General features: G+C 36.0%; 1 protein-coding gene across 5 annotated transcripts in view; it reads right to left on the reverse strand.

The window, feature by feature from the left end:
- The window catches only part of MAPK10 (mitogen-activated protein kinase 10), a 324977-nt gene that overhangs the window by 42553 nt on the left and 258907 nt on the right, over positions 1 to 23517 (reverse strand). For 4 of the 5 annotated variants that reach the window (XM_051819603.2, XM_017347438.3, XM_051819606.2 and 1 more), the window contains 2 exons: positions 15404 to 15586; positions 11276 to 11400 (listed from right to left, as the gene is read on the reverse strand). In XM_051819603.2, the coding sequence (XP_051675563.2) occupies positions 11276 to 11400; positions 15404 to 15586 (308 nt within the window). Of the gene's footprint in view, positions 1 to 11275; positions 11401 to 15403; positions 15587 to 23323; positions 23396 to 23517 lie in introns of all 5 variants that reach the window. The other variant, XM_051819602.2, reaches the window with a different exon arrangement.

The raw sequence follows: 23517 nt of genomic DNA on the forward strand, positions 1-23517 counted from the left end.
TCCAAACTGAAATCCAAGATACTAAATATTGCTTAAAGAATCTAACAAATATAGTGGAAAAATCTATTACTTACTAACAGTGGGTACACATATACAGCAAGGTTGTATTATACAATCCAAGGTTGTACTGAGAGAGGCAGTGTTTAGTTTATTCTTTAAATGCAAAGCAACAGAGACTTTTTTGAATCTTGAAATATTGACAAACTGGTTTCCTTATCATTTTGGTGAAATAGAATCTCTCCTTAATAAAAATTTCAAGTTTCCACAAAAGAAAATCCTTAAATAACTCGAGTTTTTCAGTTCATGGTTATTTTAACTATTTGATAGTGCTTTCTATGTTTGAAAGTTGCTATTTCATACAACAAATTTCATATTCAAATTACCTTTTAAGGCACAGTTACAACAAACAACAAAATAATGTCTATTAATTGTTTTAGGTGTGTCTGTGCCATGTCATAGGAAATCAGGAAATAAAAACAATAGTTTCTTATTTTTGGACAGATAAGTTATTCAGAGGCTGTCTTGAGGACATGTCCTGGTCTTTTGATATTGCTCACCAAAGAAAATGTCATTTACAAAGACTTTAATTCCCTTTCCTCCCAATGGGAGAGACAGTCTGCATAGAAGGCTATTTTCATTTATAACTCATTTAAATCATCTCTTCCAAATACTTCCTGTTCAACACACAAAGTTAAACTCAAATGTAGTGATTTAATACAAAGATTATAACATATTTGAAGCAAGCACATGTATATTTAATTCAGTGGTTTATCTCCAAAAAGTGGGCAATCATTGATAAAGCTATTTGAATTTCAGATGCATCAAATTCATATTCATGGAAGCTCATATTTTTCATATTTCCCTTATCATTTCTAAGTTTATATACATTGAGCAGAACATGTTGAATACATTTATGATTAAATATACTTATTAACCTATTCTTTACTATTCTTAGGGATTTATTATGGATTCAAGAGACCTTAGTAAAACACAAGTAGTAAATCATAGTTAATTAAGGTAGAAACAATAAAATATAAGTCATTCATGAAATAGGCTTCATTGAGCAAGTGATACATGATACAATCAAGTGATATTAGCTTTTACTGTTAATATATATTCAAGAGAATTAAAAGTGGCAATAAAAATAAGAAAATCCCAAATATTACCTTCAAAGGCTTGAATGTTTTGATAATTCTAGACAGTCAATAAATTTATAGATGAATCTTTATATTGTAAATAGTTTTTCCATTGCTTAATATGACAATTTCATGATTATTATTATTATTATTCAGTAATAACTTATGCATTTCAGTTATCAAAATCTGGTCTGGACAATATTTTATATTCAGAGCTGAACATAAAGTCTTCAAAAAGTTCATGGGAAATGTGTATTTACAAGAACTATGCATGGATTTCAAAACTTGTTTTGCACCAAAATAAACTCATCATTCAATTCCATTTTCCTATTAACTTTTTGAAGTATCCTCATGGTTATTTCAAAATCATAGCTAGGATAGATGAGCATAATTTGTTAATTATAATTCATAGCGGTTGATGCATGTCTAGTTGAAGATGAGCAGATTCTCCCTGCAATTTAGTTATAACTAAATAACATTTTGAAGCACAAGTGATTACAGATCCCTCGTACATTCAGGAAATCACACACTAAACATATTAAATAATCAAATATGCTGGCTAACCCATCATTGGAGGAGTTTATTCTATTTCTTCAGAAAATGCTATTATCTAGGATTCCTGCTCAATAAAAATTTCCTTTAGCTTATTTACTGAATAGATATTTATCAAAAGCCATAAAGTTGAGACTTTGGTCATTTTTTTTTCCAATTCACTGCTGAATCTAGGTCAATGTGGGACACAATTTTGGGCTCAATAAATATTAATAGTATGAATGAATAAAACCAAGCTTGTAACAAATAATCGAAGCCTGAAAAGCTCTGTGAGACAAACTTAAAAGGAATAGTGTGATACATGAATGAAAGACTAAGGAAGAAGTGAAAAAGAGGTGAGAAAAAGGAATGACAGGGTCCCCTTCTAGCATATTTTGCCTACGCAGCAGCAGTAGAGTAGAATTGATAGCAGCCTGAAGTAAAACAGATCCTTTCACCCCCTCTCCCACCCACCATGCATATCTTGTCTGACATTGGCTCAACAAGCTGTGGTGCCCCCACCAGCCCTGTAAGAAACAACTGAAAAACTGACATCAGCATATAAAGGGAAAGACGTATACATACTCAGTGAAACTTCAATGAGAAATACTCTTCTAGTAAATGTTATCAAAATGTCTATATTACCCAAAGTGATTTACACATTCAATCAAAATATCAATGACATTCTGCCAAAAACTACCAAAAAAATCCTATAATTCATGTAGAAGCATAAATGATTCTGAATAGCTAAAGCAATCTTGAACAAAGAAAACACCTGTCACCCTATACAAAAATCAACTCTAACCAAAGAGGTAGGTGTTCGGCATAGCGGTTAAGATGCCCACATCCCGCACCTGACTACCTGGGTGTGATACACTGTTCTGGCTCCTGACTCCTGCTCCTTGCTAATGCAGATCCCGGGAGGCAGTGGTGATGCCACGAGTGATGGGTCCTTGCCACTCACGAGGGAGACCTGGATGTGTTTCTGGATCCCAGTTTTGGCTAGGCCCAGCCCTAGTGCTTGTGGGCATTCAGGAAGTGAATAGTGATTGGGAGCTAGCACTCCTCTCTGTCTGTCTCTAATAAATTAATTAAGAATTTTTCAAAATATGTAAATTTAAAGCCTGGAACAATGAAACTACTGGATGAAAACACAGGGAGGCCAGCGCCATGGCTCACTAGGCTAATCCTCCGCCTTGCGGCGCCAGCACACCAGGTTCTAGTCCCGGTCAGGGCACTGGATTCTGTCCCGGTTGCCCCTCTTCCAGGCCAGCTCTCTGCTGTGGCCAGGGAGTGCAGTGGAGGATGGCCCAAGTGCTTGGGCCCTGCACCCCATGGGAGACCAGGAGAAGCACCTGGCTCCTGCCTTCGGATCAGCACAGTGCGCGCCGGCCGTGCTGGCCATTGGAGAGTGATCCAACGGCAAAGGAATACCTTTCTCTCTGTCTCTCTCTCTCACTGTCCACTCTGCCTGTCAAAAAAAAAAAAAAAAAAAACAAACAAAAAAAAAAAAAAACAAAACAAAACAAAACCACAGGGAAAATACTTCAAGAAAATACTTCAAGACATTGTCATAGTTAGTTTTGGATAAGACCTCAGCAAAAGCAAAAACAGACAAAAGGGATTATATCAAACTAAGAAGTTTTTAAACAGCAAAAAGGGGCCGGCGACACAGCTCACTAGGCTAATCCTCTGCCTGCGGTGCTGGCACCCCGGGGTTCTACTCTGGATTCTGTCCCGGCCGCTCCTCTTCCAGTCCAGCTCTCTGCTGTGACCAGGGAGTGCAGTGGAGGATGGCCCAAGTCCTTGGGCCCTGCACCTGCATGGGAGACCAGGAGAAGCACCTGGCTCCTGGCTTCAGATCACCACGGTGCTCCGGCCGCAGTGCGCTGGCCACAGAGGCCATTGGAGGGTGAACCAATGGAAAAGGAAGACCTTTCTCTCTGTCTCTCTCTCTCACTGTCCACTCTGCCTGTCAAAATAAAATAAAATAAACAGCAAAAAAAAAAAAAATCAATTGTGCGGAATGACTGATAGAATGGGAGAAAACATGTGTAAACTTTCCATCTGACAAAGGGCTAATCACCTGATTATATAAGGAACATAAAAAACTCAGTAAGAGAAAAAACAAATCCAGTTAAGAAATAGGGGAAAGATCTGAATAGATTTCTCAGGATCTGAACAGAGTTCTCAGAAGACAGATATAAAAAAAATTTTTAAATGTTCAATATCACTGACTATGAGAGAAATGTAAATCAAAACCACAATGAAGCATGATCTCACTCCAGTTAGAGTGGCCATTATGAAATAGGCAAAAAAATAATAACCAATGTTGGTAAGGATGTGGAGAAAAGGGAACTTTTATTCACTGTTAATGGGCATGCCAATTAGTATAGCCATTATGGGGAACACAATGGAAAGTCCTCAAAAAACTAAAAATAGAAAAAGTAAACTAAAAACAGATCTATCATATGACCCAGATACCCCACCCCTTGGTATTTATCTGAATAAAATGACATAGCCATATGAAATAGATATTTGCACTCCCATGTTCATTGCAGCACTATTGATAATAGCCAGTATATACAATCAGTGTAGTTGTCCATTGGTGGATGAATGGGTAAGGAAAATGTAAGATATATATATATATATAAATGTATCATACATATATGTATACATGTGCGCAATGGAATATTATTCAGTCATAAAAAAGAAAGGAATTCTGACATTTTCCATAAAATGAATAAAACTAGATCATTATGTTAATGAAGTAAATGAGATAAGAAAGATGAATACTATATGGTCTCTCATGTGAAAGTGTAAAAACATAGTCAGTCTGAACTTAGAACAGTAATCACTGTAGGTTCAGAAGGGCAAAGGGGAGGGCAATAGAGGGAGACTGGACAACAGCTATCAAAACATAGAATTAAAAAGTTCTAGCGTTCCATGGCAAATGGGGGCAACTATAGTTCATAACAACCTATTATATACTGTATACAGAACTGGAAGAGAGGGACTGCTAGGCTCCAAGAAGAAAGAAAATACATGAAAATGGAAAGTCTAGTCGCTGGGTTAGATTGGTTTACATTGTATACTTATGTGTTGATATATTGCACTATAGCACATAGAATGCATAACTATTATATGTTAACAAAAATTTAAATAAAATAACCTAAGGGAAAAAAGGAAATACTCATCTGCCAATACTATTGATGTAGTACTTGTGATTTCTTGGCAAGGAATTCAAAGAAATTTGAAGTGATGAAGTAGTTATCAGAGCTAATGCTTGCTTCACTACTGAGGAAGGGCCTTGAATCCTTCTAACCTCAGTTTTCTCCTTTTCACAGTAAGTTGCCCAGTTTCTGGTCACTTTGCCTTTACCTAGGGATTTCTGAGCCACGACGCTTAAGTCCAGCCCTCAGCATGTTTGTCCCTGGGACTCTCCTCACGTCCTATGTCTGCTCTGTATCTCAGGATGTTCACTCCTTTCAGCTGCGTTTCCCGGGCCCATCTGTCAACCTGCTGTCCCAGCTAACCGGAAGGAGACACTGCTGGGAAACAGAGGGAAGAATCTAGCCATTCCTCCCCATCCTCTCTCCAGGAGCAGCTGGATCTCTTCTGCCTGTGACTCCAGCTCCCCCAACAAGACAGGCCAGCACTGCCCATCCCTGACCTTCAATAAACTGAGTTTGGCAGTAACTTCCTGTTGTTGCAAATTTCTGAATCAGTGCACAAGTTACTGCTCTTGATTCAGACAGTGTTTAAATGTCCTCCAGGGTTGGATCCACTGACCTCTTAGACCACATGGCTCTCCTGACTGTCCAGCTGGTCCTAAGTGCCTGAATTATATTGCTCAGATACATATCTGCATCTGTTCAAATTGTTTGGCTAAGACAAGGCTCTAGAACCTGCTCGACACTGACCCTTCTGATTCCCTTCACTAAGCTTTCTGATCTTACGCTAGCTCCATTCATCTCTCATCATTCATTCTTGTCCTGTGTGTCCATTTAGCTACTCACAAAAATTATGGAGTTGATATTCTGACTGTTGACACTTGCTGAACCACAGCACAAAACTACTCTGTGATGATCTCTAAGCTCTCATTTAAGATTTTTCTTTGAACAGATTTTCAGATATAGGCATCATTAAAATTTACATTTTTATGTTGCAAGAAGATGGAAAATAATGCATATTTCCTGCATGGTTGGTCATCCCTTCCCTGTATTCTCTTTGGTAATATCCAATGAGATGCAATGACAGAAAAGAAAATGCTTAAAATAGTTATAAACAGTAACTGCTTGAAGGGCATGAAATCTATGATGACCTTGTAATAAAATAGCTTAATATAGTCAAGCTAACTTGTTTCTACAAATTCTTCCATTGTAGGCAAAAGTGGCATAATCCCTAAAGCAGTGGAATGGTAAATAATAATATCAATACAGCATTTAGGAACCTATTAATTACTTTATGCTATTAAAAACAGTAAATATATATTATTGCTGACTATTCTAAGCTTACATTTTCTGAGTATTGTTTTTTTTTCAAGATTTATTAAATTATTTTGAAAGTTAAAGTTATCAGGGGCTGTGGGGGGCGGAGGGGACAAAGAGAGTGAAAAATGTTCCATTTGTTGGTTCACTCCCCAGATGGCCTCAATGGCCAGTGTTGGGCCAGGAGCTTCAACTGGGTCTCCCAACTGAGTGGCAGGGGCCCAAGCACCTGGGCCATCTTCCACTGCCTTGCCAGGATACCAGCAGGGAGCCAGAACAGAAGTGGAATGGCAGGGACATGAACTGGAACCCACATGGATACCAGTAATGCAAGCAGCAGCTTTACCTACTATGCCACATTGCCGGCACTCTGAGTATTAGTTTTAATTGAACCTCAGCACTGATTCACATGTTATTCTCTTTCCCAGCTTACACTTTCATTAGGAATCTGAAAATTGGCTTAATTCAGGATCTTTATCGGCAGATTTAATTTCCACTCAGCCCTATCCCAATTCCTAAACTGCTCTTAAATTAGATAAGAAACAATAAGCAAGCTAAGCACTGGCATTCTTCCTGTAATCACCTACCACCCAAACTGTTGTATTCGTCACACATTTTCCCATGGTCTATTCAAGGATGTCATGTGTCCTTATATTCCCTATCAGTGAGTGTTCCATCTCCCTCCTCAGTCTACATTATGGCAGTCGGTCCATTTCCAGGGTATTTAGAAAGCATAGCTGACTGCTGCTTCTAGCATCGTCAGGATCTTTCTCATCTTCATCATGACCTCAATAATATATTTCACAGAGTAAATTCTCATTCTACAATCAATTTTTCAACCTATTCACTGCAATATATCTACATGTAAGACATGTTAATCCTTGTACAATCAAGGATCCGAGTCTAGATATCAAATACGTACTTGCTTGTTCTTCTATGTATTAACTGGTCCTTCTCCTAAGTCTTCAGGATCTATGAAATTCTTCCTCTAAAATTCACATATCCTGTCTTGTTGCTATCAATGCCCAGAATAACAATATTGAGAGAACAGGGCATGAGCCAATTTAGCATCTTACATTTTATCTTATCCTACAAAAGATTTTTTCTAAGAAAGTTAAAAAAAATTTTTTTTTTAAACTTTTATTTAATGCATATAATTTTCCAAAGTACGACTTATGGATTACAATGGCTTCCCCCCCATACCATCCCTCCCACCCACAACCCTCCCCTTTCCCACTCCCTCTCCCCTTCCATTCACATCATGATTCATTTTCGATTATCTTAATATACAGAAGATCAGCTTAGTATACATTAAGTATGGATTTCAACAGTTTGCTCCCACACAGAAACATAAAGTGAAAAATAATAGATGATTTTTTAAATGATGATGAAATCAGAGCAGACCTATTGTCATGTTTAATCCCAGTGAGAGTCAAGTTGGGAATTGATAATTTCTTTTTTTTTTTTTTTTTACAGAGGATCAGTTTAGTATGCATTAAGTAAGGATTTCAACAGTTTGCACCCCCATAGAAACACAAGGTGAAATATATTGTTTGAGTACTCGTTATAGCATTAAATCTCAATGTACAGCACATTAAGGATAGAGATCCTACATGAGGAGTAAGTGCACAGTGACTCCTGTTGTTGACTTTACCAATTGACACTCCTGTCTATGGCATCAGTAATCTCCCTATGCTCCAGTCATGAGTTTCCAAGGCTATGGAAGCCCTCTGAGTTCTCCGACTCTTATCTTGTTTAGACAAGGTCATAGTCAAAGTGGAGGTTCTCTCCTCCCTTCAGAGAAAGGTACCTCCTTCTTTGATGACCTGTTCTTTCCACTGGGATCTCACTCGCAGAGATCTTTTGCCAGAGTGTCTTGGCTTTCCATGCCTGAAATACTCTCATGAGCTTTTCAGCCAGCTCCGAATGCCTTTAGGGCTGATTCTGAGGCCAGAGTGCTATTTAGGACATCTGCCATTCTATGAGTCTGCTGAGTATCTCACTTCCCATGTTGGATCACTCTCCCCTTTATTTACTCCATCGGTTAGCATTAGCAGGTACTAGACTTGTCTATGTGTTCCCTTTGACTCCCAGTCCCTTCACCATGACCAACTGTGAACTGAAACTGATCACCTGGAACAGTGAGATGGCATTGGTACATGCCACCTCGATGGGATTGAATTGGAATCCCCTGGTATGCTTCCAACTCCACCACTTGGGGCAAGTCAGCCTGAGCATGTCCCAAATTATACATCTCTTCCCTCTCCCATTCCCACCACCATGTTCAACAGGGATCACATTTCAGTTAATTTTCAACACTTAAGAATAACTGTGCATCAATTACAGATCTAAACCAGTCATATTAAGTAGAACAGATAAAAAAAACTACTAAGAGGGATAATGTATTAAGTTGTGCATTAACAGTCAGGGCTATGCTGATCAAGCCACCATTTCCCATAGTGTCCACCTCACTCCAACAGGTTTCCCTCTTGGTGTTCAGTCAGTCGTCACCAATCAGGGAGAACATATGGTATTTGTCCCTTTGGGACTGGCTTATTTCACTCAGCATGATGTGTTCCAGATTCCTCCATTTTGTTGCAAATGACTGGATTTCGTTGTTTCTTACTGCGGTATAGTATTCTAAAGAGTACATATCCCATAATTTCTTTATCCAGTCTATCGTTGATGGGCATTTAGGTTGGTTCCAGGTCTTAGCTATTGTGAATTGAGCTGCAATAAACATTAGGGTGCAGACCTCTTTTTTGTTTGCCAATTTAAATTCCTTTGGGTAAATTCCAAGGAGTGGGATGGCTGGGTCGAACGGTAGGGTTATCTTCAGGTTTCTGAGGAATCTCCAGACTGACTTCCATAGTGGCTTGACCAGTTTGCATTCCCACCAATAGTGGGTTAGTGTCCCTTTTTCCCCACACCCTCGCCAGCATCTGTTGTTGGTAGATTTCTGCATGTGAGCCATTCTAACCGGGGTGAGGTGAAACCTCATTGTGGTTTTGATTTGCATTTCCCTGATTGCTAATGACCTTGAACATTTTTTCATGTGCCTGTTGGCCATTTGGATTTCCTCTTTTGAAAAATGTCTATTGAGGTCCTTGGCCCATCTCTTAAGTGGGTTGTTGGTTTTGTTTTTGTGGAGTTTCTTGATCTCTTTGTAGATTCTGGTTATTAACCCTTTATCTGTTGCATAGTTTGCAAATATTTTTTCCCATTCTGTCGGTTGTCTCTTCACTCTCCTGACTGTTTCTTTTGCAGCACAGAAACTTCTCAATTTGATGCAATCCCAATAGTTGATTTTGGCTTTGACTGCCTGTGCCTCCCGGGTCTAAAAACTCATTGATATTATTCTAATATATTGTTATAGATTCTAAACAACTGTCTCTTTTATATACAACATAATTGCAAGTGAATCACAAATGAGATTTTATGATTCCAGATAAAACTCTGTGCCAGTCATTGAAAATTGATTATACACATTAGACATAAGAAAAAAATAAATATGCTACATGATTGGAACCATCAAAATAAATGAGGAGCAACAATTTCAAATAATTTATGTTTATTTAAAATTATCATATAACCTAAAACATTTTCTAAAAATTCATCATGGGAAAAATTCTTGCGCTTAATTTTCATATATACATAGGTCATTCTTTCTCTAATTTCATTATTTCATTCTACTCCATAACCTTTTGAAGGTATTTCGCAAGCATGAGAGATGGCAATGGGTTCCATGTTTTAGTTGACTAAATATTAGTCTTAAAACATGATAATTAAGCTCAAAAATATTTAATTGTAGAGATTTGATTTTTAAAGAATCCAATCAAGTGACTATAAATTTATTTGAAGCAAATTGAAATATCAACATCATTGTAAGCCTGCCCAAGCGAGCAGATCTTAAGAAAATGTTATGCAAGACTGCTACATCTTCTTCTCCACACTTGGGAGACCCATTTGCTGCTGAGGGTTTTATCTGAGGTTTTGGAATGCTGAAGGATTGGGTTACATTACAAAAAGGAGCTTGTTGAATGCATGTCTATGAGGGTCCATTCTTTCTGGTCTTGGCTGCCATTCAGATCTTATTCTCTAGTGAAGAGTGAAGGGGCAGAATCATGAAAGTTGGAATCCAGCACTTCCATGGGCAAGCACATGAAGAAGCAGAGGAAATGAAATGAAAGGAATAAAATTGTTCTTGTGCAAGAACACCCTGGAGAACAGCGAAGAAAGGATCCCAGCAAGCAAACAAATAGCATTTCAAATAGGAAATTAACAAAAACTCAAAAACGTAAGGTATTATGTGAGAGAAAATGATATAATTTAGCACAGTACCCTAAGAATTTGAATTTGGTATTTACGGGAGAAGGTAAGCACAGAAAGGAAATCATTACCAGGCAGCCTACAGATCATCCAGGGGCACCAGCAAAACCCTTTGCCCTCGTCAGCCCTGGCACACCGCACAGAGAAAAGGACAGAGGTAAACCTATAAGGTATACTGTATATATAAGACTTACACTTCCAAGAAGATTCTCACACTGTTTCTGGATTTGAGACATGGAGATAATGTCCCACTATGATTTTCATTTTAGAATCAACCTGAAATAATGTCGTCATTGAAATATCCACTTTTGCTCGTCAACTTCATACAAAATCTCACAAAGTTATCAGTGACCTGCCCAAAGCTTCCTAACTGCAAAGTTCCCAGTGCTCTAATAAAGTAACGCGCATTATAAAAGGCAGATACGATATCAAGGAAACAGAGAAGCACAGCACCACGTCCTCTATTCTCTCTCTTCCACCTTGAAATATACATCAAGAAAGACTGATGGTTGAACACTCTGGAGGACATATAAGTGTTCACTATTTAAGGAATGGCCTCTACGGTAAGGGTTTTTGGACTAAATCATCCCCTCGCATAGGAAGTCCTGAAAAAGAATGCATGGGAAGCATAGGTTGAAGGAGACATCTCTTAGTGGGACAAATGCTAGCCTTCTGACTTAGGAGTTCTGTAGAAGCCCTTTGGGTTTTCTTTCTGGTCTAGTCCTATTCAGCTTGCAACCAAAGCTAGGAGGTGGCTGTGGAAGTAAAGGCAAACCTGGCTGTGCTTACCGCTTCCACTTCGGCGGGGTCATACCAGACGTTGATGTAAGGATGCTGTAAGGCGTCATCCACTGATATCCTCTTTGCTGGGTCAATCACTAGCATCTTTGACAACAAGTCCCTGGCTTGGCTGGCTGGAACAATGAATGAGAAAAAATTAATGAGTAGCGTTTTTATTACTGTGAGGAAGGTTGTTGGACAGAGAGGAAAGTAAGAATACAAAGAAACAAATATTGTAGTCCTTAACCCGCTGTGCCAGTGTTGATCCCTCTTCTCTTTCTGCCTCTCTTCTCTCTCTGTAACTCTGCCTTTCAAATAAATAAAATCTTTACACACACACACACACACACACACACACTGTAGTGTTCTATCTCATGAATACATATGTATGATAAGCTTTAATTTATCCATCAGGCACAATAAGGGAAACTCACTAATGGCTTCTTTCTGAAGTTTTCCATTTACTTTTGTGGTACCATCTAAAACCATGGAAAAGAGAAGCTCCAGATAAGGGACAACCACTGTAGTGCTTTCCTTTCAAACGTTAAGTCAATTTCTTGATGTTCTGGGAAAGGAAATTCATTTTGCATGTCTCCCTGCATGTGTCTAAGCCTTGGGCTTCATTTGGGGCTCTTTGATGGTTATAATGCTGTGTATATGGAATAATTTATTCAAATTTCTAAGTAAATTTTATCAGCACCAGAAGTTTGCATAAGCAGAGTAATCTTGTGTAACCTGTATGAATGCAGGATAACAGGATAAAGCGCATGAGCAATGCAAATGCATGATGTCTGACAAATGCATGGATGACTGTTTGCAGCTAGCCATCATTCATACAATGGAATGAACTGAATTTGAGTATCCAAACTGACTTAAGAAATCATACAGTCCAAATTTCTTATATGATCAAAAACAATCTGAGGAATAGATGTGGTAGAAATATATCACCCAATGACTGAATTTTATTATAATATTCTGTAATCATCAGGCATTTTTAAATCACTGAAATAATGATTTGATTAATGGCAAAAGCCATCCCAATGCCATGCCAGATACAGATAAAAAACTATTTTGTACCCATTGTCATTATTAAATTTATAGTTGTGGGCGATGTCAGTTATAAATTTATATATGATAATCAGTAAGTATATCTAATAACACCTTTAAAATCATTAATTTTTGATCTCTAACATTATATGTAGTTTTATAAAATATAATTTTAATAGGTAAAATAAATATATTAAACCGACATTATTATCCAATTGAGTTAAAAGTTTAAGTGAAAACACTTAGTTTGTTCCAAACACATTGTAAAACTTCAAAGTAAATATAAGATCTAAACTGATTTAAGAAAGTCAATATGTTTACATCCATTGACATATAACAATATTTATTTTTTTCCAAATTAAGGAAAAATGAGTAAATTGTACAAATATGAAAATTACATAAAACACAAAGAAATATTAATTATTTCCCTAGCTAAACAATCCATGTATATTGGCATATATTTTTCTAATGCTGTTCACATATTTTTCACATAATTTTAACTATTTTATTATTTTAATCTATTATTCACCTATTCTTTAATATATTTTCTGATAATTTTATATTTTAACAAATATAATTCTCAATATTATATTCTAATATGGAAAATCACTAGCTAAATTAGATGTAAAGAAATTTCATTTCTACTAACCATTATTGTTGGCAATAATCTTGGGATTTGATTATCATTACAGTCACTAAAACTGTGAGGCTCACAGAATGACCAAAATATAGAAATACTTGTATGTTAATTTTCAATATTTAATCTTCCTGATTGTCAATAACCCATCAAGGATTTATTTCTTTCATTGATTCATAGATCTCTGATTTCTAACTGATTTTCTCTACAGTCTTATGTATCCTACTCCCACAGATTCTCCCATAAAACCCATCAATGTTCCTGCTCTTAGAAAGGGGAGGGGCCAGAAAGGACTCCTCCTCAGTAGGGGCACGAAGTATCCCAATAGCAAGTCATCTCACTCAGAAATAGTGACCAACACCATTCAGAGGAAACAAATGACAGAAATGTTTCAATGCCTCTCATTCTTTTGTTGGCAAGCATTTTCCAAATATAATTGAACAAATCATTCCCTTTAATTATTTGTATATTCTTTATAACTTGTTACTTTTATATTAAAAATAAAACTAAATAATCATAAAAATGTAAAATAGTTTAGTATATAAAACACTAGTTTACAAAACTAAAATAACTGTAGAGGTTCAAACTGAGTTGAAAATAAACTATAGAAACTTGGAATTACATTATGAAGCATGATATTTGAGTTAAGAGTTTTTCTATAAGTGTTGGCATAACTATGTTATAATTAAATGAGGAGTTTGCTGGATCCATATTGTTTTTTGTTTTTCTTTTTTTTTGACAGGCAGAGTGGACAGTGAGAGAGAGAGACAGAGAGAAAGGTCTTCCTTTGCCGTTGGATCACCCTCCAATGGCCGCTGCGGCCAGCACACCGCGCTGATCCGAAGGCAGGAGCCAGGTGCTTCTCCTGGTCTCCCATGGGGTGCAGGGCCCAAGCACTTGGGCCATCCTCCACTGCACTCCCTGGCCACAGCAGAGAGCTGGCCTGAAGAGGGGCAACCGGGACAGAATCCGGCGCCCCGACCGGGACTAGAACCCGGTGTGCTGGCGCCGCTAGGTGGAGGATTAGCCTATTGAGCCGCCGCACCGGCCTTGAATCCCTATTGTTATTGCAAGTGTTTTTATAAGAAAGGATAACTTTTGGATAATATCTCAGTATTGTGAAGCCATAAATTCTAAAAGATCTCTATTTGAAGTATTAGGTCTTTTTCAAGCTGCATATAGGAAAAAGTTTATCTTAAAAAAAAAAAAAAAACAGATGTGGTAATAATTTAGTTCATTGCCATTAAGAGACCGTAGTGTCAACTGTAGTAGAAAATTCAATTATGTAATTTAAGCTACAAGAAAATAGAAACAAAGTTGCATATTTAAAACCCAGCAGGTAAAAGTTTAGAGGAGACAAAAAGATCCTAGAAAATAGTAGTACCACATTTTAGCTTTTCTGTCTTATTTTAGCCTAACTTAGCTATTTATTTAAATTTGTAAGTTAAATCTGTAGATAATTACACACTGAACATTTGCTTTTAAATTTCAAAGTATATATCCTCTTATTTTTAATAATTTGTAGATATATTGTTAAAATATTATATTACATATTATATTTAATAGGGATTGAGCGTTTGCCATCATCTAGGTATTATTCTAAGTGTTTGACAAGCTATTATGTCAATCAATCCTGTGAACAACCCTATATGGTAGGAACTGCATACCTTCATTTGTTAAAAGAAGTGAGGGTCAGGAAACTTGCCCAGAGTCCCACATATTTTAAGGAATAAAGGCATAATTTAAACCAGGCAGGGGAATAAAATATGATTCTTTCAAAATCATATTCTCAGGAGTATCTAAAGTATAAGAATTAGAATATTTCTGTATTATACTCCAGCTGCTGTTAAATTTATTCCTGGTCTGCAAATGAAACTGCAACATTCTTAGATCCATTTTGTGTGTGAAGGTGTGGATCAAGATTTGTTGTCCAATTAGATAACTGCTGACACAGTAGGAAAAAAATCACTAATAAAACTGTTTATATTGAATAAAAATGTACAGTTGAAATCTCAATTACTACTCTAAACTGAAAAAAATAGAGGGTAAGCACTATACAAAACACAACAAAAGAAAATCAGACATCTGCCTCTAAGGTTTCATAACTAATAACTATTTTGAAAATCTTTCCCAGATAATAAAAAGTAAGAACATTGATTTCAATATATATTGATCACATAGAGTTACACTTGAGATACTAAATTTAAGATTTTAAATACACCAGGAAATAGTTAACACACAGCACTGGGACATATTTTATTCTTATTTTTCCCTCTGAATATCCCAACAATTCTAAAGTTCTTGGCTACAACCCAACCCTTTGTAAGAAGATATTTTAGGAAATGACTCTCCCTAATGTGAGCATAGTTCTAGCTGAAGAAAAGTCTTCATATCAACAGGCTTGCTTAGCTGGTCACTCCCACAGCGGCCCTCTGCCACCCAGACCGGCATACCTTTGAGCTTATTGTGCTCGGAGTCTGCTGGGAAGAGGGAATCTGGAAAGAGCTTGGGGAAGGTGAGTCCCGCATACTTGGGCCGGTTCTCCACATAGTTTCTTACTGTAGGCTGCAATTTCTTCATGAATTCTGGACACGGCGTTCCTAGTTGCTCAATGACTTTGTTCCACTGGTCGATATCTGAGAATTGAATAGTTAAGGGAAAACAGAAGTGCAGACCACTAGCTCATGCTTTCCAATAATAAGAGGCTAACTCTTCAGAATCCTGGGCAGCCATCAGTACAATTGGGATTTTAATAAAGCAAAAAGAGACAAAACTGTGAAACAGAATTGTCAGGGCAATGCATCCTCCCTAGATTTCAAATTCTGTTTTCGAACTCAGAAGTTTTCAGGGAGCTAATATTATTTAACAAAACAGGATACCATGAAACAATCTTTGATTGGTAAAGCTAACATGTTATTTAAATAACACAAGAAGAATCTCTTACAAAAGGATAAACACCAATATAATCATGTGATTTAGAAAAAATATATAATCCCATGATAGTGACATTTTATCTCCTGAAGATACTTCAGTCACTTATACATTTAAAATGGCAAGTACACATCTATTAAAAATGATAATCATTTATTGTCTTCCTAGATTATTTTTGAGAATATTTTCTCTTCTCCAAAACCCAAGAAATTTATCATCTGTTAATGAGTTCTGCTCATATGCCTTACACATGGGGTCAATAAATTTTTTTTATAGTAAAAGAACTCATTAATTCTTCATCAAAGATTTAGAAATTTATACTATTCATACAAGGAAGTCACCATTGCATACCTACTGTTCTTACTTCTGAATATGTTTCCAATCACATATGAGGGTAGACAGAGAGGTGCTTCATTTAAGAGAGCGACTTCCACCCAAAGACATCCAAATTCAGAGAGTATGGTAACTATGAGGAATTCTATATGAAACATGCCAGCTCTCTGTGAAAAATTACACCCTCAAAAATTAGAGGGTAAATGTTGACAGACATACCCACTGATTGAGATTCTATTTTTTACGCCTCATTAATAGTTCATGTACCAGAGCATCGAAAATAAGAAACACTGCCCCTGAATACTTTGAAGGACCAGCTGGAAGCTATTGATTTTAGACAGATTACCTTGTCATGTATCATGAATGACAGAGACCTTGGAAATTCTTTTTAAATCAATATCACAAGGAGTGTTCTCTACTACATTTTTATTCTTTATGCTTTAACATTAAGCTGATTAATTTAATGCGATATATGATAGCTTCAGGACCCTTACCCTAAGATTACTAATTGTGGTTTGTAAAGTCTTTACTCATAGCTATTCGAGTGAGTTAGACTATAAAAGATTAGCAACCTTATTGAAAAGACAAAATTAACTACATTCAACAAAAACTAATATATAATGCAAAGACAGTATGTAGGAGATTGAGCAAACATAAAATCAAGTTAATTTGCAAATCCTCTTCTACCTCCATTATATGGGCTGAATAAAATTTATATTAGTACATATCCTCTCAGTTTCTGGCTTGAAAAATACCTTTGACTATGGACTATCAAAAAATAAAATGGGGGAGGTAAAAACTGAAGAACAGTCCTTTATAAAAAAGTAGAGATAAGGAAACCAGAATATCCTTCAATAAAAGTTTATCTAAATTACTATGTGATTAGAAAATAGTAGATCAGAATCAATACAGATAAAGAAACTAAAACATTATGTAGAGTTAGAGTTACAGTTACCCTTGGACAAAAAACTCATATTGATACTATGGATACAGGTAAGTTATAACTACTTAGATATATTTAAATAGAATGCATTAGTGTAGTTAAATAAAACTCAAGTGCCTGTCATTCAAATTATGAAAAGAGAGCTCTTCTCTATTACTGTTAGGTTACCATGCCCTACCAAACCATTGTCTAACCACTGGTCAAACTTCCTCAGAATTCTAAAGACTTGATGACAAATTTAGATTGGAGAAAAGGAGTTGTCAGGTTTTCTATGAGGAAGTTGTTGAACAAAGTTGGCAAAATAGTACCAAATATTCTAGTTTAATTTAGCTGGAATTACAAAGTTGTTCAATAAAGAATTAGCTGATTTGACATAGTATTCCCAAAACACTTGTATGATATTTTTATATTAAAGTTTAAGAAAATCAGAGATTTTGTTAAGGAAGAACAGTTAAAATATTTCTTGTTATCAGTCATAATTAGGGTCTTGGGAAGCACTAGATTACCATAAATTGTTTATGAACAAATGAACATTATTGTGGTGTCAGATGAAATGCTTTACCAGAGGGAGGTGAGGCTCTTCATTATTGACAGTGAAATAGTAATATGCCCACCCTACAGATGTGAGGTATAACCATCTTTAAAGGTATGTTCCTGGGGCTGGTGCGTGGCACAGTGGGTTAGGCCATGTGAGCATAGGTTCAAGTCCTGGCTGCTCCACTTCCAATCCAACTGGCTGCTAAAGTGCCTGGAAAACCAGCAGAAGATGGCCCAAGTGTTTGAGCCCCTGCCCCAACATGTGGGACCTGGATGGAGCTCCTGGCTCCTGGCGTTGTCTTGGCCAGGTCTTGGCCATTGCAGCTATTTGGAAAGCGAACTGCAGATGGAAGACCTCCCCTTCTCTGTCTCTGCCTCTCTCTCTCTAACTCTGCCTTTCAGATAAACAAATTATTTTTTAAAAGTTGTAAAAACTTTATTTTAATCATTTAATCCTTTTTTAAAAATCAGCTATTTCAAGCTCTTTCTTCCCATAAACATGGATCTGTTCAAGGGGTTAAGTACTTGCTTTCCAGATGTTTATAGGATCTTAACACGAGCTCAGCTGGGCACATGAATTTGATTGTTAAACATAATTAACCAAATGTAAGCCAAAACCGGATGCCATATCTTCTGGATCTAGTCCAGTGCTTGTTCCAAATATAACACTTTTTAAGGAAAAGAACAATTTGGGAATTTATGTGGTAAAAAAAAAGTGCTTTAATAAGGTCATAAAATTGATGGTATGCTTTGTTCTACCAAGGAAATTCCCCTAAAGAATGTCTCTGAAGTGCCATCTCTGTTCTTTCAGGTCAGCATAGTCAAGTAAAATAATTAATTTTATTAATATTTAAGTAAAAAAAAGCGGATACATTTTAAATGACAGATTGTCAGATTTCTACTTTTTAAAATTCTTAAAATGCTAACTAGGTTTTATGCTTCTCTGTCAAATGTTACCATGGTAAATATACTTTTAAAAGAATGGCCAAAATTATTTTTTCAAAAGGATTTATCTGTTTTAGAACACTCATTAGTCATCACTTCTATACTGAATAAAGTAAGGGTCTGAATATTTACAGATTCCAGACCTGTGCAGTTATTGAAAAAGCAATAGATACCTTTTTATGTACTGCTTCAGAAAGTATCATCCTTAGCATAAATAACTAAAGGCATTGAATACAAATGGAAAAATGACATTTAATAAAAAATAATTTCACAATAAATATCCTGATCCAATTCTAAATTTACTGCAATTAAACCAGAATTAGTTTGCAAAATATTTGATGAGTATGGCAATATTCAAATGTGATTATCAGTACTCTTCAATGAATAGTTACCTCTCCACTGAGGTAACTAACTACAGTCCCAAATATTTATTTCTGGCTTACGAAAATAGTTGTAACAGAAGAATAAAACAAAGTACATATGGATAGTAAAAATAAGTGTCAGATATCCTAAGGTTGAAAATTATTCCACTTAGTATTATCAATTAGCTAAGAACTTGCATTTGTAACTCTTCTGTTACATTAGCTGAGGAACTTTTTAAAATATATCAAACAATGCCTTGAACATAATGTGTGAGAAATATATTTTCTTCTGGGTGTTTTGGTTATAATTATGAATATAATGTATGTTATACACATTTAAACCTTCAGACACTACTAAGAGGAATTATAAAGAGCTATTTAATGAGCTTACTCTTTGTATCTTTTGAATAATGGTATCTTCTCTTTATGTTTTCTTCCTTCATTGACAGTTTTTCATTACTATGAATCTGGGTTCAAGAGCTGACACCCTTATGGTTTCTGATTTGCCTTCTACTATTCTCTAGGCCTTACATGCAATCTTTTTGCAAATTCAAAGAAAGTCAAGGAAATACCAGAAATAAATATTTGGGACTGTAGTTAGTTACCTCAGTGGAGAGAAGGGAAGATGTGGCTAGGGTTAAGCACAGAAAAAAGACTTGAAGATATTGATTGGTAATAGTGTATTTTTAACCTATGTGGTAATATATAGGCTTTCATTTTATTAATCATCTCTAACAGCTACATATGTAGTGTTAACCCTCCTGTATGATAAATGTTTCATAATTTTAAAAATAAAAATGGCAGCTATAATGAAATTCATTACAGTTGAATTATAATTCAATTGTAGACAGCTAAAAACATATTTGGTTGGGTAAATTCTATAGATGTATATTTAAAAGTATATCTACTCTTACAGAACATGTAAATATATAAAATTGTTAGCACTGTATTTCTATATAAATTATTTACTTTATACTATATATGTACATATGAAACATATTAAAAATTATAACAGTAAGTAAAATTCTTTAGGCATAAAGGTAAAGAATATAAGATCAATTAATACTTTAAACTTCACTGTTTAGTTAGTTTATATATTAGGAAAATATGAATAGTTTATACCTGTAAGGACTTTTATAGATGATTTACATTGATAATGTCTTCATATAAATGAGGATGCCTATTAAAATAATATATAACAATATATTATATAGATGTATATTATCCACATTGTATATCTCTAGCTCTATTTTTAAAAATCAATTTTTTATTGACTTGAAAGGCAGAGTTATATGAAAGGGGGAGAGACACAGAGAGAGATCTTCCATCCACTGACTGACTCCCCAATGGCCATAATGGCTGGAACCTGGACCAGTCCAAAGCCAGGAGGCTGGTACCCCATCTGGGTTTCCCGCATGCGTGGAAGGAACTAAACTCCTGGGACATTTTCTGCTGCCTTAACAGGTGCGTTAGCAGGGAGGTGGATCACAAGCAAGCAGCCGACACTCAAACCAGCGCTCACATGTGATGCCACAGTGTTGGCTCCCTTCAGCCCTATTTTTAAAGTTTCTATTTAACCCATAGATTTAGATATAATATTATTGGCTTCAGACAAGTCACTTTTAATAACAGAGAATTTGTATTTATTTAGTCATTTTTAAATTTACTAACATAATTATTATACAAATTGATGGGATACAATGTCCTACTTTGGTGGAAATTTTTTTTAAGTTAGCAATCTGTCTTGTATTTTAAGAGGTTAACTTTATGATACTCACTGTTCATAATTTGTTTTCTTAAAAAGGACTGGCTTGAAGTTTATTCAACATGTTTGAGATAGTTTTTTTTTTTTTAAAGTCTACGCTCAGAAGATATACGTTGGAAATTTCTTCCCATTTGCTGTCTAAGAATTTTACAAACGCGTCTCCACAGTAGAGCTTCAGAAAAAACTCAGTATCCACACACCAAGGCTTCTATTGCATGATCCTGTGACATCACCCACAGCCTCAGACACCACTCACAAGGAATTCTGAAATCCAAGTTAAAACATGACGCGCAACCAACTTCTCCTGAGATAATTCTAAAAATTATTCTGTTTTGATTTTCTTTAATAGACCATATGGAAAGTAATGAAAATCATCTTTTAATTTACAGGTAGCCAATGTTCATCTCAGTCATCAGTTATTCAACCCTAGGAAGTTCTGGAAAAGCAGAGTACAAAGTTAACAGATTGATCGTATTTTCATAAAATTATCTAAAATTGGCCAAAATCTAGAGGCCATTTCATATTTGTGCCCAAAGACCAAACACAAGTTTATAAATCACAGGGAATAAAAGAGATCCTGTAGTCTTAGAAATGTGAAGGGATTTAATTTTATCAGGCTGACATACCTTCAAATAACATGAATTTGGTAAATTTACAGATGTGATTTAATAAAATTGTATACATAGAAGACAAAAGAGCAATACAGAAAGATTAAAACTAAGATTTAATTTAATTTAATTTAAAGCTAAGACCTTGGAATAGTAGTGGAATTTGGCCCAGGTACATGGGTCCCTGCACTCACGTGGGAGACCTGGAAGAAGCTCTTGGATCCTGGCTTCAGTCTGCCATAGCCCTAGCCATTGCAGCCATTTGGGGATCGAACCAGCATTGGAAGATTTCTTTCTCTCTCTCTCTCTCTCTCTCTCTCTCTCTCTCATTTCGTGTGTGTGTGTGTGTGTGTGTGTAACTCTGCCTTTCAAATAAATTTAAAAACAAAAAAACTTAGAAAAAAAAACTTAGTTCCTTGTGCAGTCATTTCCCAAACTGTTCCTTTTAATGTATACAGAGAATACATGTAGGAAACTATATAGATGAATATTTCAAACAGTTCATGAAAAATAGAATTGAAAGATAGCCTATTTTAGCAGAAAAAATGTTTAACCCCTGCATAATTTTTTAAAGATTTATTTATTAATTTTGAAAGACAGAGTTACAGAGAGAGAGAGAAAGATCTTGCATCCATTAGTTCGCTGCTCAGATGGATTTAGTGTCCAGGGTTGAGCCAGGCTGGAGCCAGGAGTCAGGAGCTTTAGGGTTTCGCACGTGGGTAGGCAGGGTCCCAAGCACTGAGGCCATCCTCCACTGCCTTCTGGGAGCATCAGCAGATGGATCGGAAGAGGAGCAGCCGGCACACAAATTAGTGCCCATATGGGCTGTCACAGGTGGCAGCTTAACCTGATATGCCACAACTGCATATGCTGCACCCCCTGCATAGCCTTTTTAATACACGCATTTTCCATGAATTTTTTAAGACCTCCGGAATATAATAATTTATATACTAATCCTCAAATTTAAAAATTACATTATAGACACTTGATAAGAACTATAGTATATGTATCAGAGACTTAAAGCAAATGGCTAATCATACTACTGTATAGATAAATTAGTAATTGGTTTTCCTCTAGTTATTAAAACCTCATTGTTAAAGGCTCAATCTTATTTTTGAATTATTATCACTTGGGCAGAGATTTTATCTTCAATATGATCAAGATATGATATTTTCTTAAATGAACATAGAGGGGCACTTCACTAACTTGAGAGAGTAAATTCCTTTTAAGAATGATGGTGGGACACATTCACACACCCATAGATAATCACACAACATCCTTATCTATTTATTACTGCATTGTTCTGAAATCTTTACTTCTTCATTATTGGCTGTGTCAGAGAGCATCAATTTTATTTCTCCAAATGATTTCAATGTATTTCTTCAGACATTTTATATAATGAGGTTTTAACTATTATACTTGTTAATAATACAGAGAAAGAGCAGGAATTGAGGCTATTGCTCATATAAATGAAGTGAAAAAGTGAAAAGTTTAAGAGAGGTTGATCAATATTAAAATGAAATTCTTTTGCATGCTTTCTATGCCAAGTGAATTTTTAATGTATAAATCTTTAGTCTTAAAACTGAAAGATTTTGTCATTTGTTACTCAGCTGTGAATATTATCAGCTTGAAACATATACAACAACAACAACAAAAAAAACCAGAAAAGACACTGCCTTACTGTTATTAGTTTGTTAAGACTGAATTAAGGCAGATCTTTCAATATCATGTAGCATTTTTCATATTTGCTACTGTATTGTCCTCAGAAGGTCTTGCTAGGAGACGAGGTTACTCTACCATGATGGCAGCTTGTAAATGTTTGACATTGGAGTCTCATAGAAACCCTCTAAGGACCATGAATGTACACTGGCTGCTGTATTGCATTTGAGACAAAAGGGAATTAATGGAGACTGACACGCGTAGAGACCACTGGCTGCTAAGAAGGATACGATCAGTGCCAGGAAACAGCACTGCACCTTTTATCATTTCTCCCATGATGCACCCTACTGACCACATGTCAACTGAAAACAAAAATGAAATGAATATAAACAAGAACACAGGAATAGAACAACAAATAAATGAAAACACTGGGTTGCCGTGCCACAGAGCAATATTCTGACCTTTCTCTGACTTGCTAAGAGGC

The sequence above is a fragment of the Oryctolagus cuniculus genome, chromosome 8, assembly GCF_964237555.1.
Source record: "Oryctolagus cuniculus chromosome 8, mOryCun1.1, whole genome shotgun sequence".
NCBI classification, from domain to species: domain Eukaryota; kingdom Metazoa; phylum Chordata; class Mammalia; order Lagomorpha; family Leporidae; genus Oryctolagus; species Oryctolagus cuniculus.